General features: G+C 36.2%; 1 protein-coding gene across 1 annotated transcript; it reads left to right on the forward strand.

Moving 5' to 3' along the window:
• The first annotated feature begins 9,681 nt into the window (after positions 1–9,681).
• LOC104447373 ((3S,6E)-nerolidol synthase 1) lies at positions 9,682–13,197 on the forward strand. The gene is made up of 7 exons (XM_039313804.1): positions 9,682–9,912; positions 10,109–10,385; positions 10,622–11,006; positions 11,160–11,378; positions 11,810–11,948; positions 12,247–12,495; positions 13,015–13,197. Exons 1-7 carry the CDS (start codon positions 9,703–9,705, stop codon positions 13,195–13,197), a joined length of 1,662 nt encoding a protein of 553 aa, XP_039169738.1. The 5' UTR covers positions 9,682–9,702.
• The last annotated feature ends 1,308 nt before the right edge of the window (positions 13,198–14,505 follow it).

Raw genomic sequence — 14,505 nt, forward strand, 5'->3', positions numbered from 1 at the left:
TGCGTGCATTACGAGGAAAGTGGTAATCTTTTGGAAAACATGATAAATGATTAGATTTGTTATGATGTGTCCTGTTCAGTTTGGCAACCGTTTGGTTAGTGGTTAAATAATTCAACATAAATAGTAAATGCCAAGCATGTAAAAACGTGCTTAGGTCTAATCAGTTTTCACATTATGTATATTATAAATCCCTGTTGTGTTTTTGATATCATATGTTAAACATTGTTTTTGACCGGGAGGGGACAAAATGAAGATCAAATTGTTTTATTCTACAGTGCAAAATACCTTCAAAGCGCACGTTCACATTACAAAATTCCTTTAAATCATTATAGACGTGATCTTTCTAAAAGTCGGGTCAAATTAAGTGTGAAGCTCCAATCTTAAACCCGGCTGTCGCAAAGGCTAAAGCTTCAAAACATAGAAGAAAATGCACTTTCCAAGTATTTTCTCTTCTAATAATATGCACAATTATTTACATAGCGGGCCAGATTTTCGTGCATATGTGATGTGAGGATAATTTTTCCAAGAAAATTTTCTGATTACTGGATCACAATCATGGATGGAAATTGTCTGCGTCAAATCCTAAATCCACATCCAACATAAAGGATGAAACCTTGAGCCAAAGCTAGTCATTTTAGGAAAGCGTATTGTCTGAATAAAAATTTTCATTGAATAAAAGTTATAATAAAATCTTGTCCATCATGAATTAACCAAAACTATACAATCATAAACCCTGATCTAATTAAATTATTCAATTAGTCTAAAATAAACCTCTAATCACTTTTCACGTGCATTCAATTAAACTACTCATGTTCGAAATATGGAATAGTAGATAAATAAGTGAGCAAATCTATAGGTCAGTGAGGTAAGCCATGACGAAAAAAAAAAATAATAAAAGAAGTATGTGACAGCATGTGCCACACATATTTTCAAATCCACAAGTCATGCAATACGCATCACGACGTAAATCACGTATTATAGCCAGCCATATGTCAAATTCAACTTCTCATTTGGAATCAAGACATGAAGAAAAAAAATAATAAAAGAAGGATGTGGCAACATGCGCCATGAAAGCGACTCCAACACATATTTTCAAATCCATGAGTCATGTGATACGCATCACAACAGAAATCACGTATTATAGCAATCACATGTCAATTTCAACTTCTCATGTGGAATATTCTACAATCACATTTCATCAAGTGACATGACCCAAAAATTATATTGACTACTATCAAATCCTAAAAATCACATTGGCTGTCATTAAGCTCCAAACAGAGCTAATCCATGCACGTGTATCTTGTGTCACCTCAAAATCACGGCCGAATAATGCAGCAGGAGTAATAGAGAAGGCAAACACGTCGGTACTTCGGCCCTACCGACAATTCCAAGAATCACTCAGCAGTCTTTGTTAAGTAACCTCGACGTCGTAAGTGTAACGGGACCATGCCAGCTTTGAGGTTTAACAGGCAAACTATGTTGTCCGGAGGGAATCTTTTATTTTCACGTCTGAATTAGATCGAATAGTAAAAAGTATGCTTTCTATGTCTTCTATCGAAGTACTTTGGCACGGCAGATTCCATTCACACAGCTCGATAAGCATTCGCCGGGGACGCAGTTTTACTTTATGCAGCAAGACTGAGTATCACGTATCCGACAAACGTGCGACGCGTCTAGCTTTCTGTTGTTACAACTTTTCATCTCCGTTGGCTCTTCTCCTCATGTCATTTAGTCAGCATTCACATCATGTGATGACAGTGGGAGAGGATCAGCCGAATAAATTTGCAGCACTGGAACGATGTCCACATACTGGAAGAACTTACGGACAAACAAAACATAATTCACATGTGGAAAAAGTACAAAATTTCAATTAGTACTAGAAATTTGAGTATAGCAAAAGGCGGGTCCAATTTAGAATCATGTGAAACATTAAAAAAGCCCCCTCTTACCCACCGATGGGCAGTGCAATTGGTTGGGCTCTACTACTTCATCGCTGAGGGAACAAGTTTGAATCTCTGCATTGTCAACACGTCTTAAGTGGGAGGCCATGGTAGTGGGGTCCTGTGCTAACTTCCCCCAAGGTTTTATGTCTAAATAGCGGCTTGCGACGAGGCCCTACGGTGCTACCGAGCACCGGAGGGTCATGTGTATCCCGATTAGCGTAAGCGAAAAGTGATCTCCGGCGGTTCCCCGGTATCAAAAAAAAAAAGCCCCCTCTTGTTTATTTATTTAAGGACACTTAGAGATTCATCAAAACTTTCATTGATTACATTTATACTTGATTTATTGTAATCAATACTACTTTATTATTTTTTTAAAAAAAAAAAAAAAAAGGTGAGAACGAGCAACTAGCGTGGCCGACATTCTATTAAAGCATTATCATAAGAATTCCACTTTTGCGATTGAAACATTATAATGAAAATTTAAGGACGGCAAAAGGCGGGTCTGGCTTGGAATCATGTGAAACATAAAAGAGCCCCCTCTTGTTTATTTATTTAGGGACACTTTGATTTATTGCAATCGACACTACATTTTTATAATTAAAAAATAGGTGTGAGGGAGCAATTAGCGTGGCCGACATTCTGTTAAAACATTATCATAAGAATTCCACTTTCAAAATAGAAATCTTCTGTTTAAATCATAACAATCATTTAATTCTAAGCAAAACCATCAACATTCCATGATCTAATGTAAATTGGAATACAACTCAAATTATATCACATACCTAGTGCACTTGTCGAACTTGTGCCATGGACGAATAGGAATTTCCTTAGATCGATGAATGATAAGGGGATACGTCTTTGGCCGGTGGAAATCCTTCCAATCATGGCTCTGATTGGCCAGTCAAATTACGGACACCACCGACACACACGCTTACCTAAATATCAATGTAGATCATGTCTATATCTTTAATTGGTGAAATGACACTTTGATTGATGGAAAACACAGCTGGTCAAACTTTGGACGGTTATCATGCTTTATGGTTAGCTCGACAACAATGTCTCGCTCACGCCACAAGTTTAGGAAGATGCTCCGATCCTCACAATCCGGGATATTTACTATGTGGAGTGGGTTTCATGAGACGCTCCTACGTCGCTGTTCAAACGAATGAGTTCGGAAGCTTGTGAGAAAGACCGGCACGACGTGTGGTCCAGCTTATCCGGCCGTCATTACGGCTTGCGGGACCGCCTGGCTGGTTGATTTTTTATTTTCATTTTTTTGCCTATATTCAACCTCGTAATAATGTGGAAAAAAAACTTGTAATAATATGTGCGCGGAGAAATTATATGAGACGAGGCATTCTTACCTCATATCACTATGGATTGAACAATGCTAGGTGTATCTTAAGCATCATTTATGCTGCACAATCATGAGATTATTCATTGCTCTGAATATCTAATACTATCATCACTTCATTCCCTTTGGGAAAAATTATTTGATCAATCACAAACTTATTGTATGAATGCCGATTAGTTCTAAGCTTTCCAATTTTTTCAAATTAGTCTTAAACATTTGCCTAGAATTTGCAATTTTTTTTATTACCTCTGAATACTTTATTGTTAATTTTCTCTTTCCTTTTTAAGTCTTTTCTTTTTTCTTCTCATATTTTCCTCTTTTCTCTTTTCTTTTCTTTTCTATTCCAACCCGGGGCCAACGAAAACCACTTGGTTTGGGCGAGGGTGTTGCAGCCCTTGGGGTCTGCTAGTGAGGGCCGCCTAACCCAGGCCCTCGCCGAACGCGAGCGAGGCGACCCTCACCTAGATTTGTTGAGGGTCACAATACCTCGCCCAAAGCAAGCGAGGCTTGGCCAACAACCTTGCTAGCCCAAAGTAGAAAGAAAGAAAATAAAAAAGAAAAGGAAATAATAATAATAATAATAAATTTTTAAGTAAAAAAATCTTATAAAAACACATAACTGATGATTTTTCTTCTTATCTATTTGTTTTTTCAAATATAAGCTCTAGAAGAGATAGAAGTCCCAAGATAACAGATTATAACCTAAAACCTATTAGTCGAATGTGACATATCTGACAACATTGTGCCATCGGTTTGGCCACGTGACAATTACAAATGGAAAAAGAGAAAAAGAAAGTCTATAAAAGAGTGAACATTCTCTAAATTTCAACTTAACTATAGATAACAAATAGATAATAGAGTGATGGTGATGCTGGGTTTCCATTATATTACATGTCCTAAGTTACTAGATTGATGTATCGATAGATTAGTGGTGATCAAGTTATGATGACCAAGAAATAGTGCGAGGCTTAGTCTTTTATGATTTGTCCTAAGGCGATCACCAAGGCTCGAAATCGGTGGAGGAAGAAGGAAAACAAAGAAAAGAAAAAATATATATATTAAATATAAAAATTCAGAAATTTATTTAAAAATTATAAAAATTGTCTACTTCAACACTAGACGTACGTCTGCATAGGACAACTGGCATTTACATTAGTGATTTTTTTTATTTAAATTGGCTAGAATGACTAAATTGAGAAATCATCAAAAGATTTATGACTAAATTTGAGAAATTGAAATGTTTTGGACTGAATTGGCACAAGTGTAATAAATTTAGGATGTGTTTTTGGTAAATTTCCTAATAAAAGTTTACTTATTTAATCAGCACCAATGCATTGTCGCTGTAGTTTTTTTCTCTACATAATTAGTTTTTTTTTTAAATTATGACCATTAGTTATGTTAGGTAACTACTCCTTTGTAATCTAAAGGCTACTTTGTAAAACGGAAAAGCAATTATTAATTTTGTAAAAACAAGAAAAATAAATTATATTGCCCGTGTGGGGTATAAGGATAGAGTTTGTTTTCGGGTATTAGTTGTCGGGCAATTAATTATTTTAGTAGTAATATATATGTGAGTTGTATGACTATTTATTCCAGATATACAAAGAAAGTAAATTATATAAGTTTCTTGCTTCTACATATTTGAGTGGGCTGTGTTCAAGATTCCTATTTGAAAACCAACTCAGATTTATGGCGGACTTGATTTTTATTTATCACCGGTCAGTTTCAAGTTTGAAATAGGGTTAGAAATCCCAAATTCACCTCTTTAGCTAAGATAAATGAGTTTGACACCACAAATGCCATAATTTTTATACAACGCTCACTTGAGTGCTACAATATTTTTTTATCACTTAAATGCAATAATTTATGTACAAGCTCATTTCAGTGCTATAACTTTTTTTCTGATTACCCGAATGCTATAAAATTTTTCAATCGATTACTTGAGTGCTATAATTTTTTTAAAATGTTCATCGTAAGTGTTATACCACATCCGATTTTTAGCACTTAGATGAACGTTTTTAAAAGTTTTGGCACTTAAGTGATCAAGTGAAAATTATAGCACTCAAATGATTATTTTTTTCAAAGTTATGGAATTCAAGTGATCAAAAAATAGTTATAGCACTTAAGGGCTTATTTGGTAACGTGTCAAATAATACCTAATTATATTCTTTTATTACCCGAAATATAAAATAAAATAAAATAAGAATAGAAATCCATTTGGTAACTTTTTTAAACCTATGAGCAATTTGTTCTTGAGAATAGATTTTGATCACAATCAAGAAATAAAAAAATAAAAAAGTTGTTTCCTTGTTCTCGAGAACAACTCGAGAATCAAGGCAAATCATTTTCTTTTTTTCTTTTTTTCTCTTTTCATTTATTTTCCTTTTCTCTTCTTATCCTTCATTGTTGGTTGGCGACCACGATGATGGCTAGCAACTGGTAGAGTAAGGTCTGGCAAGCTCGCTCGGCTACTAGCAAGGCTCGATCTTGCCTTGGCTAGCAAGGCTTCGGTAAATTTGTCAAACCTCGCCTTGGCCTAATGAGGCTCAGCGAGGTTGCTAAAACTCGCCGAGCTGATCGTTAGCCATTGACCAACTAGAGAAGAAGAAAAGGGAAGGAAAAAGAAAAAGAAAAAGAAAAATATATAATAAAAGTATTAAAAGAATTAAAAGAAATTCTAAGTCACAAAAAAATTAAGAGTCATATTAAATTCATTTCTATTTCAAGAATAGAAATTTAGGGTAGTTACTAAATACCTTCAAATGCTCAAACTAGTCTAGAAAATAAAATTAAAAAGAATCATTTCTAAGGATAAATTATTCTTGGGATCAAAATGGTTACCAAATGCATTTCTATTTCAGGAATATAAATTTATGGAAGTTACTAAATACTTTCAAATGCTTAGAATTGATCTAAAGAACATTATTAAGGAGAATCATTTCTGAGAAGAAATTATTCTTGGGATCAAAATGGTTACCAAACGTATCACGGGTGAGCGTTATACGAAAATTATGGCATTTTTGGTGTCTTCATTCCAAGATAAATTAGTAGAAGATTGCAGAAATTGTATTCTAGAAGGAAATCAATCATGTAGTTTAATTCAATAACTTAATATTTGATATAGATATATCTGTATGAGATGACTTCGAGTCGATAGCGATAACATATGAAGAATTATTCCAAAGGGTGAGATAAACTGTTTTTTTTCATATAATTATTAGTTTCAAATGAAATAAAACATGATGAATCGATTCCGTGTATTGCAATTAATGTAATTAAATGATGATGTGGAATATTATGCTTTGAAGTGCTTTATTGATGATGTTATTGAGAATGCACGTAATCCTAATTACACGACACAAATTGTTAATTTGCATATTAATATGAAGGTATGTTGGTCATGACCTTAAGATACTTTTGCTTAATTAATTGGAACCTAAGACTAAATAACCTTCTGGTTGGCGATTTAGTGTTTTAAAAGGCCACAACTTCTCTCCGACTGGAAGAGCAAGTTATCCAGTCCCATCCAATGGTTATGTGCTACAAATTGTCACTTTCCAAAATGTGATGGGACGACTGTCTTAAGTTGGATAGTTAGCCAATATTTCAAATTATATGAGATGAAAGCCGAGTTATGGAAAAAAAAAAAAAAAAAAAAGTACCTTATCAAATTCAAATGAATATGTTGATACATATTTGTAGAAATATCCTTCGGGCAACATTTAGAGTCCCTTTCAAAAAAAGAAAGAAAATTTAATGAAGATGAAAGATCTGCTGGAGCGACAGAGAAAGTTTCTTGGGCGAAAAAATCTGCAGCAGAACTTAGGAGGGTTTCATGGTACGTGGCTACGTTGTGGTCCTTAGTGCATGTCAACATTAAATCGCACGAACTGTGGTCCAGCTAATTTGGCCGTGATTATGAGTCAGGGACCGTCCGATTTAATGATATTCCCCTTTCTTTTGATAATATGAGCGCAGAGACATATCGCTATGGTATATGTTGAGAATCTATTTATACTACACAATCATGAGATCATGCATTCCTCTAATATTCCATTCAATAATCATCTCAATCTCTTTTGAGAAAATTACCCAATCAGTCCTAAACCTATTGTACGAATCTAATTCAATGATAAATTTCATAACTTGGCCAATTTAGTCCTGGATCGTGCTGAGCTGACTAGAACATTTTCGTAGCCCTATTTATATTAGAAAATTTTGGTTTTTTTTTTTCTTTTTAATCTTTTCAAACTTTTTCTTCCAGTCTCGCCGTTTGCTTCTCTGAAATTTGCAGACAAATGCTGACCCATACAAGGAAGACAAAAGAAATATGTCGTTTACTCGTGGTTGAGAAATTCTGGGATAATTACCAAAAAGAGTCGTCAGCCTAGGAAATGGAATAAATACTGAAAAAAGAAAGAAAAGTGAAAGTATAAAAACTCTTGTTGTCCCTTTGCAGGAAATGGAATAAATACTGAAAAAGACCTCGTTCTGAAATACTTAAGTTCGAGGGCAAAATGACCTCTCCCCAATTTAGCCAAACTACGAACAAGCTTTTTGACAATGGTACTACGATCCATGTTATTCTTCCTAGATAAAAAGTTGTAGCTTGTCTATTAAACGTCATAGGCACTCTTATCCTTTGGCTCCTCTTTTGGGTTTCTGCTTTCGTGAGCACTGTGGAAAACTTTGAATAGCAGCGCCTTTATTAATTTTAGAGTGGCAACTACGTGAGATATTGTGAAATAAACTTTCAATAAATGTCTAATCAAACAGACCTTAGTGATCATAAATGGCTTCTTGTATGTGTTCAATGTGGCATTTGCCATTCTCACAATGATCTTTCTCCTTCACGATGTTAAATGCGTCATCTTCTATTTCACGTCAACTTCATCTTCATAATGCTCAATGCATATCTATCCAGCAAATTACAATCAACTTCCTTTATTAATCCAACTTTTTCTCAAATGGGTAAGCGCATATTTCTTTGGTAAAAAAATCCTCAATTTGCATCTTTCACAAACTAAAATCCTTCTCATCAAATTGATCGATTTTCAATTTTCCTCTTTCTCCAATCATTAATTCACTTCAACTTAGACAAGCCAAGCTCTCATGGTCGAAAACTAGCGGTCAAACAATAAAGTAAATAGAACAATGAAATAAATTAGACATTAGATTAATGTGATTCGATCGATAATATCTACCACATGAAGAGGATAATAGAAAATTACATTATAGATTAAGTGATAAAATAGAGATTATAACTACATTTAAATCACTTAAACATTCTCATTATTTAACAGCCTCCAATTATATCCAATACCTTCCACATTGTTTAGCCCTCATGCAAGAAATTTCACAAATTTCAACACAAGTTGCACTCGTCTCTTGGATGCGGCTCACGAACGCCACCAAGTCGCAATCACGAAATTGGACGTTTGGATGTCACGTCACGTTGAACACGCACGGCACACATCAACTGGGCTTCGATTTGACCCAGGTGACTAATGAACACACAAGTCATGGAAAACAAACCTCGATGATAATTACATAGATACCACCTCCAGAGGAAGAAGTTAGAAGCTTGAACTCGATACAAGAAGAGCAATCGAGTCGAGATAGGAAACAAAGTGAAAGTGGGACTTTTCTACTAATGTTTGCCTACTCCAATCCGTAAAAATAGTTGCCCTATACGACTTTGCTTGATTTCGGATGTCCAAAAAAAGAATCCAACTTACAATTCATCTCTAATCAAATTTTGTTCATGAACTCAAATTTGAAACATATTTTTATACTCATACCATTACAAATTCTGCAAATCTCCCGAAAATCATGTAAAAACAAGTGATAATTTTTAATTTTTTTTTTTTTATGTGCAAGGCGATATCATATGCTTTTAAATCATATGAGTCACACATAACCAATTCAATTGTAGTGCACATGCAAGTACTCGTTCAACTTTGCTTGATTTTTAATATCTATTTAAGAATGCAACTTACAATGTGATGGACAAGTTTTGTTTATCAACTCAAATTTGAGATATATTTTAATACTATATCATTAGAAACCTTGCAAATTCACTTGAAATCACGTTAAAAAATGAATAATTTTTCTATGTGCTAGGCGATATCATACATTTCTAGATCATATGGGTCGTACACATCAAAAGCATATGTCGGTTCAAGTTGTGTTGGGCACACATGTGCTTGTTTATGAAAAGCAAACTCTAGGGTCCCATACACGTGTGGTACGTTATATACGTGCATCGCATTGAAGGACTTTGAACATTTCCACTTGCCTATAAATAGGACATAGTGAATAAATGGGATCATTATGAACTCATAAGTGATCCCCCTCGCATTCTCACTCGTCCCTCCTTCGAAGGACTCTCTATACTCAGCCATAATGGCCTTGTCAAGAGCAACCTTCGCTTTCTTGCATGGTCCATTCGCTTCTAAAGGAACTTCTCAAACGGACAAGAACAAGCACCTGCAAAATGCAAATTCGCTCTCCTCAACGTACAACAAATGGAGTATTTCCTCACATCAGACCTTGGTTTCTACTCCTTCTAAGGACCATACTCGCCCAGCTGGAAAGAGAAACCTTGCCACCGAGGTTTGTTTGTCCCTTCTTCTCATGTAACTCTTTTTGTTCTGCACACCGACGATTTAGAAAGTTTCACTCGTTTGCTATCACTTAATCATTAGAATCGACAATTAGAATCGACAAGAAACACTTGAAAAGGTTCATCTTTTATTTGAATCTTGAAAGGAAAACGTAAAGACATGATATCCTTATCTCTGTGTTTCAGGAAGATATTCGAGGGCGGCATGAGAGGAGATTAGAAGAAGTGAAGCAACTGCTGAAGCAAGTAAGAGGAGACTCGCTCGAAAGTTTGGTGACGGTGGATGCTCTCCAACGTCTCGCCATTGACTACCATTTTGAGGATGAGATCGAGGCGATCTTGCAGAGGCATCTCTTGATCTCCTCGTCTCGATCTCATTCTCGTCCCATTGATGCCGATAATCTGCATGAAGCAGCACTTCGTTTCCGGCTCTTGAGGCAAGGAGGCTATCCTGTTCCTTCAGGTGAATGAAATCTCCTTCACTTGATGATTTCAAATACTGTTTCCTGACAGATGCGATGGCTGCTGGGAGAATTCGAAAGATATTCACAGAAGTAGTATCAAAATAGATCTCACTTCTTTGCCTTAACTTTTTCTTACAATTTGACCCGGATGTCAAGAGGGTGGGGACACAATGTCTACTTCCCGTCTACTACCAGAATCCTAACATAATTGAGCTTTTCCGCATTTAATATACAGATGTGTTTCAACGGTTTCTACACAAAATGAATGATGGAACTCAGAATAAAAAGCCACAGGGCAATGACATTTTGGGTTTCACAAGTTTATTTGAGGCTTCCCAACTTGGCATTGAAGGAGAAGATGCTCTCGATCAAGTAGGAGAGTCAACCCGTCAACGCCTCCATTCATCTTTGGCCGATCTTGACCACGTTCAAGCTAGATTCGTGAGAAATTCACTTGGCAATCCGTTCCACAAGAGCTTGGCCAGGTTCACGGCTAATGATTTTTTGAGGAATTTTGTGGGACATTCGTGTAGCTGGACCAAGAATTTAGGGGAACTTGCCCATTTGGACATGAACATTGTAAGATCCGTGCATCAACGGGAAATCCTCCAAGTCTCGAAGTACGTACACATGATCCAAACTTTCTATCAAGAGTTGTGGCTATAACTAGTTAAAAATACCATGTGGCCACCCATCACATCTCCATTAGATTTCCTCAACAATTGTACTTATGAAGTGACTAGCTTGACTAATATTCTCATATGTTTAATCAGTTGGTGGAAAGAACTGGGCATGGCAAAGGAACTGAAGTACGCAAGGGACCAGCCAATGAAGTGGTACATGTGGCCAATGGCCATCCTCACCGAAACAGGCTTGTCCCAGGAGAGAGTGCTCGTCACCAAACCCATCTCATTCATCTACATCATCGATGACATTTTTGACGTCTATGGCACGATCGAAGATCTCACCGCGTTCACGGATGTTGTCAACAGGTACATAATTTGGAGTTTTGCATTGAGCGCCACCCGTGAAAGTCTCTTTTTGCACATACACAATATCGATCCTAGCATGCCTATGTAGTTTCACTGTAGATAACTACTCGAAAGTACACGTGCCTGATCTCAAACCTGTACGTGAAAAGAGTACTTTTCACTTATCCTAGCATACTTGGAAGTTTTTCTTACACAAGCGGTGCCAAGTCCTGTGGACATATGCATGAAAATTTTAAAGCCCCAAATTGTACAAGGACAAAAATTCTTGAAGTCACGTGTATACAAGATAAGTCCATGATGTATTACCGTCCTCGGCGCCATGATGTTTGCTCGCGCTTCATGTTTCTAAAAAAAAAAAAATAATAATAAATCCATGATGTAATGTCTAATTCTATTGGTTTGTTGCTGATTTGGTTTTCTCGATCTGTCAGATGGGAATGCACTGAGAAAGATAACATACCAGACTACATGAGGATGTGCTTTCATGCTTTGGATGATATTACCAATGAATTCAGCTTGGCGGTGTACAAAAATCATGGGTGGAACCCATTGTGCTCCTTAAGGAAGACGGTACAACTTTTCACTCCCCCTCCCTCCACCACCCCCCCCAACCCACACATTTCTTCCTTTCTTTTTCTTCTCTTGACTACTTCTTAGAAGCATGGACGAATCCTAGGACGATTGAATTGACTTTTACTTATTACTTTTTACTTAATCTAAATTTTACAGCGCACACATTTTCCTTTGCATTGATCAAGGAACCTGAAAAATTTTCGACATGTAGATATTAGCACGTAAATTCACGTGGACTCGCGTATAAAAAATGGCGCATCTTCGTTTTTATATTTTGTCTCCAATTCATGGACAGTGGGCAAGCCTGCTAAATGCCTTCTTGGTGGAGGCAAGATGGCTTGCCAGTGGTCACTACCCGACAACACGAGACTACTTGGACAACGCAATTGTCAGCTCCGGAGTGCACGTCTTGTTGGTCCACTTATTCTTCATCTTGGGTGAGAGAATCACCCCCGAAAGTGTTGATCATTTAGAAAATATACCTGAAATTGTATCTTCCACAGCTTCAATTCTTCGTCTTTGGGACGACTTGGGAAGTGCCGAGGTGAGTCATGAAAATATCGTGCACTTGTCCTTTTAACAAAGCTTCTCTTTTTTTTGGGCGAATTCATTTACGGGTTTTACTAACATAACAATATTTGAGTTACTATGTAAATAACAACTTATTTGAAGTCACAAATTCTTGAACAAGTGGACCTCATAACAATTTATAATAATTTGTTATTTAATTTTTTGTGATCCAGAACAAACGATTATTTTCTCAGAGTAGATTAAAAACTGTTATCAAATCATTTCTCTTCATTTATCATGAGCCCCAGATTCTTGTACAAATGGACCACATAATATTTTCTAATTATTTATTATTTACTTTTTTGTGGCCTAAAATAAATTATTATTCTCATAATAGATTAAAGATAATCACATAAATATTTATCTTTTGTATTTGATGGGCTTTGATCGAGCATAGAGTTAAAGGTACAGTAGTTGTAAGGTGCTTTCTCTTCCTTCTTCTTTGCCCTCCCTTTTGAGGATTATTCCACTAATACCTGAGCAATGGTGACAGGACGAGTTCCAAGATGGCCGAGATGGGTCATATGTGGAATGCTACAAGCGAGAATTCCAAGGCTCTTCAGAAGAAGCGGCACGAGACCATGTGAAGAAGATGATCTCGGAGGCATGGAAGAGGCTCAACAAGGCGTGTCTCTATCCTCAACCATTCACCAAGTCCTTCAGCAAGGCCTCCTGAACACAGCCAGGATGGTCCCGCTGATGTACAATTACGACGACAGCCATTCACTCCCTCTCCTTGAACACCACATGAAGTCATTGCTCTTTAAAGGCCCTACCTTCTAAGGGCTTTGCATCTTTATCATTGACCATATGCCTATGTTTAGGCATATGGATTTCTAGCCAAAATAGAATTAAATAAGATATGATATGATATTCAAGGATTTCGTTATATCATATCTAATGTGTAATTAATTACAATAACAAAACTTATGAGGACTTTGTGTCTTTGTTCACTAACTTAGACACCATGTAGGGTTGTTGCTCCTCATTTCCCTAGACACCATGTATGGTCATTGCATCTCATTTCCCTCAGTGTCGGACCGATTCTAGCCACAGCTAAAGCGGCATGATGTGCGCTCGAAAGGATGATTTTCTCAATGCACAAATAAATAAAAACAGGCGTTGTTGCCCACATATTATGGAAAATAATTACCCAATTTTTACTTAGCACCTATCTCATGTTGTGGGCTCAGTGGCCCTGTCTGGGGTTGGAAATTTGTATCGTGTCGTGTTAATCATGTTGTATCGAGAGGGGAGTGTGATACCAATGTGGCTAATCTGAATGTTACACATTCATTGAATATGTCAAAATGTCTCAACACAAACACTGTAAGCTTAATTAAACATGTCACATAACACAACTAACACGATTATCAAGTGGGTTACTATAATTTTGTTTTGACAAAATGCAATATTATAACCAGTATACAACAAGAGAGTACATAAACCACATTTATCCACAACAATATGTGAAAAAACGTTATATTGCAACGAGTTTCTCAACAGCATGAGTAATTTCCCTTTACAATATTGCTTAATTATACTATTGAATTATTGTTTTTTTTTTCATATTCTATTGTTTTTGTATGTTTAAATATGTTTTCTAGTACCTTTCATTGTTTTTTGACACACGTACTATCTTAAAATAGTTTTAAGAACAAAATTCTTTAGATATGAGTATGACACATGCCTAGACGTATAGTATTCAAAAAATGACACATTAAGATGTTAACTTAAACACGTCAATTCCTGTCTAAATGAATTAAGTAGGTGCATGTATCCACTAATGCACCTACTTACATGCACCTACTTGCACCTACTTACTTGCACCTACTTAATTCAAAAAAAAAAAAAAATAAGTAGGTGCAACTTTTCAAGACATGATTTTGTCGTGCCTTAAATAGATTGACCTCTTTATGACATGGACTTGTTAATGTCAAATCCAAACCTATTTGTATTTTCGTGTCTTCTTACAAACGGGTGA

Source organism: Eucalyptus grandis, chromosome 5 (genome assembly GCF_016545825.1).
Source record: "Eucalyptus grandis isolate ANBG69807.140 chromosome 5, ASM1654582v1, whole genome shotgun sequence".
Lineage (NCBI taxonomy): Eukaryota > Viridiplantae > Streptophyta > Magnoliopsida > Myrtales > Myrtaceae > Eucalyptus > Eucalyptus grandis.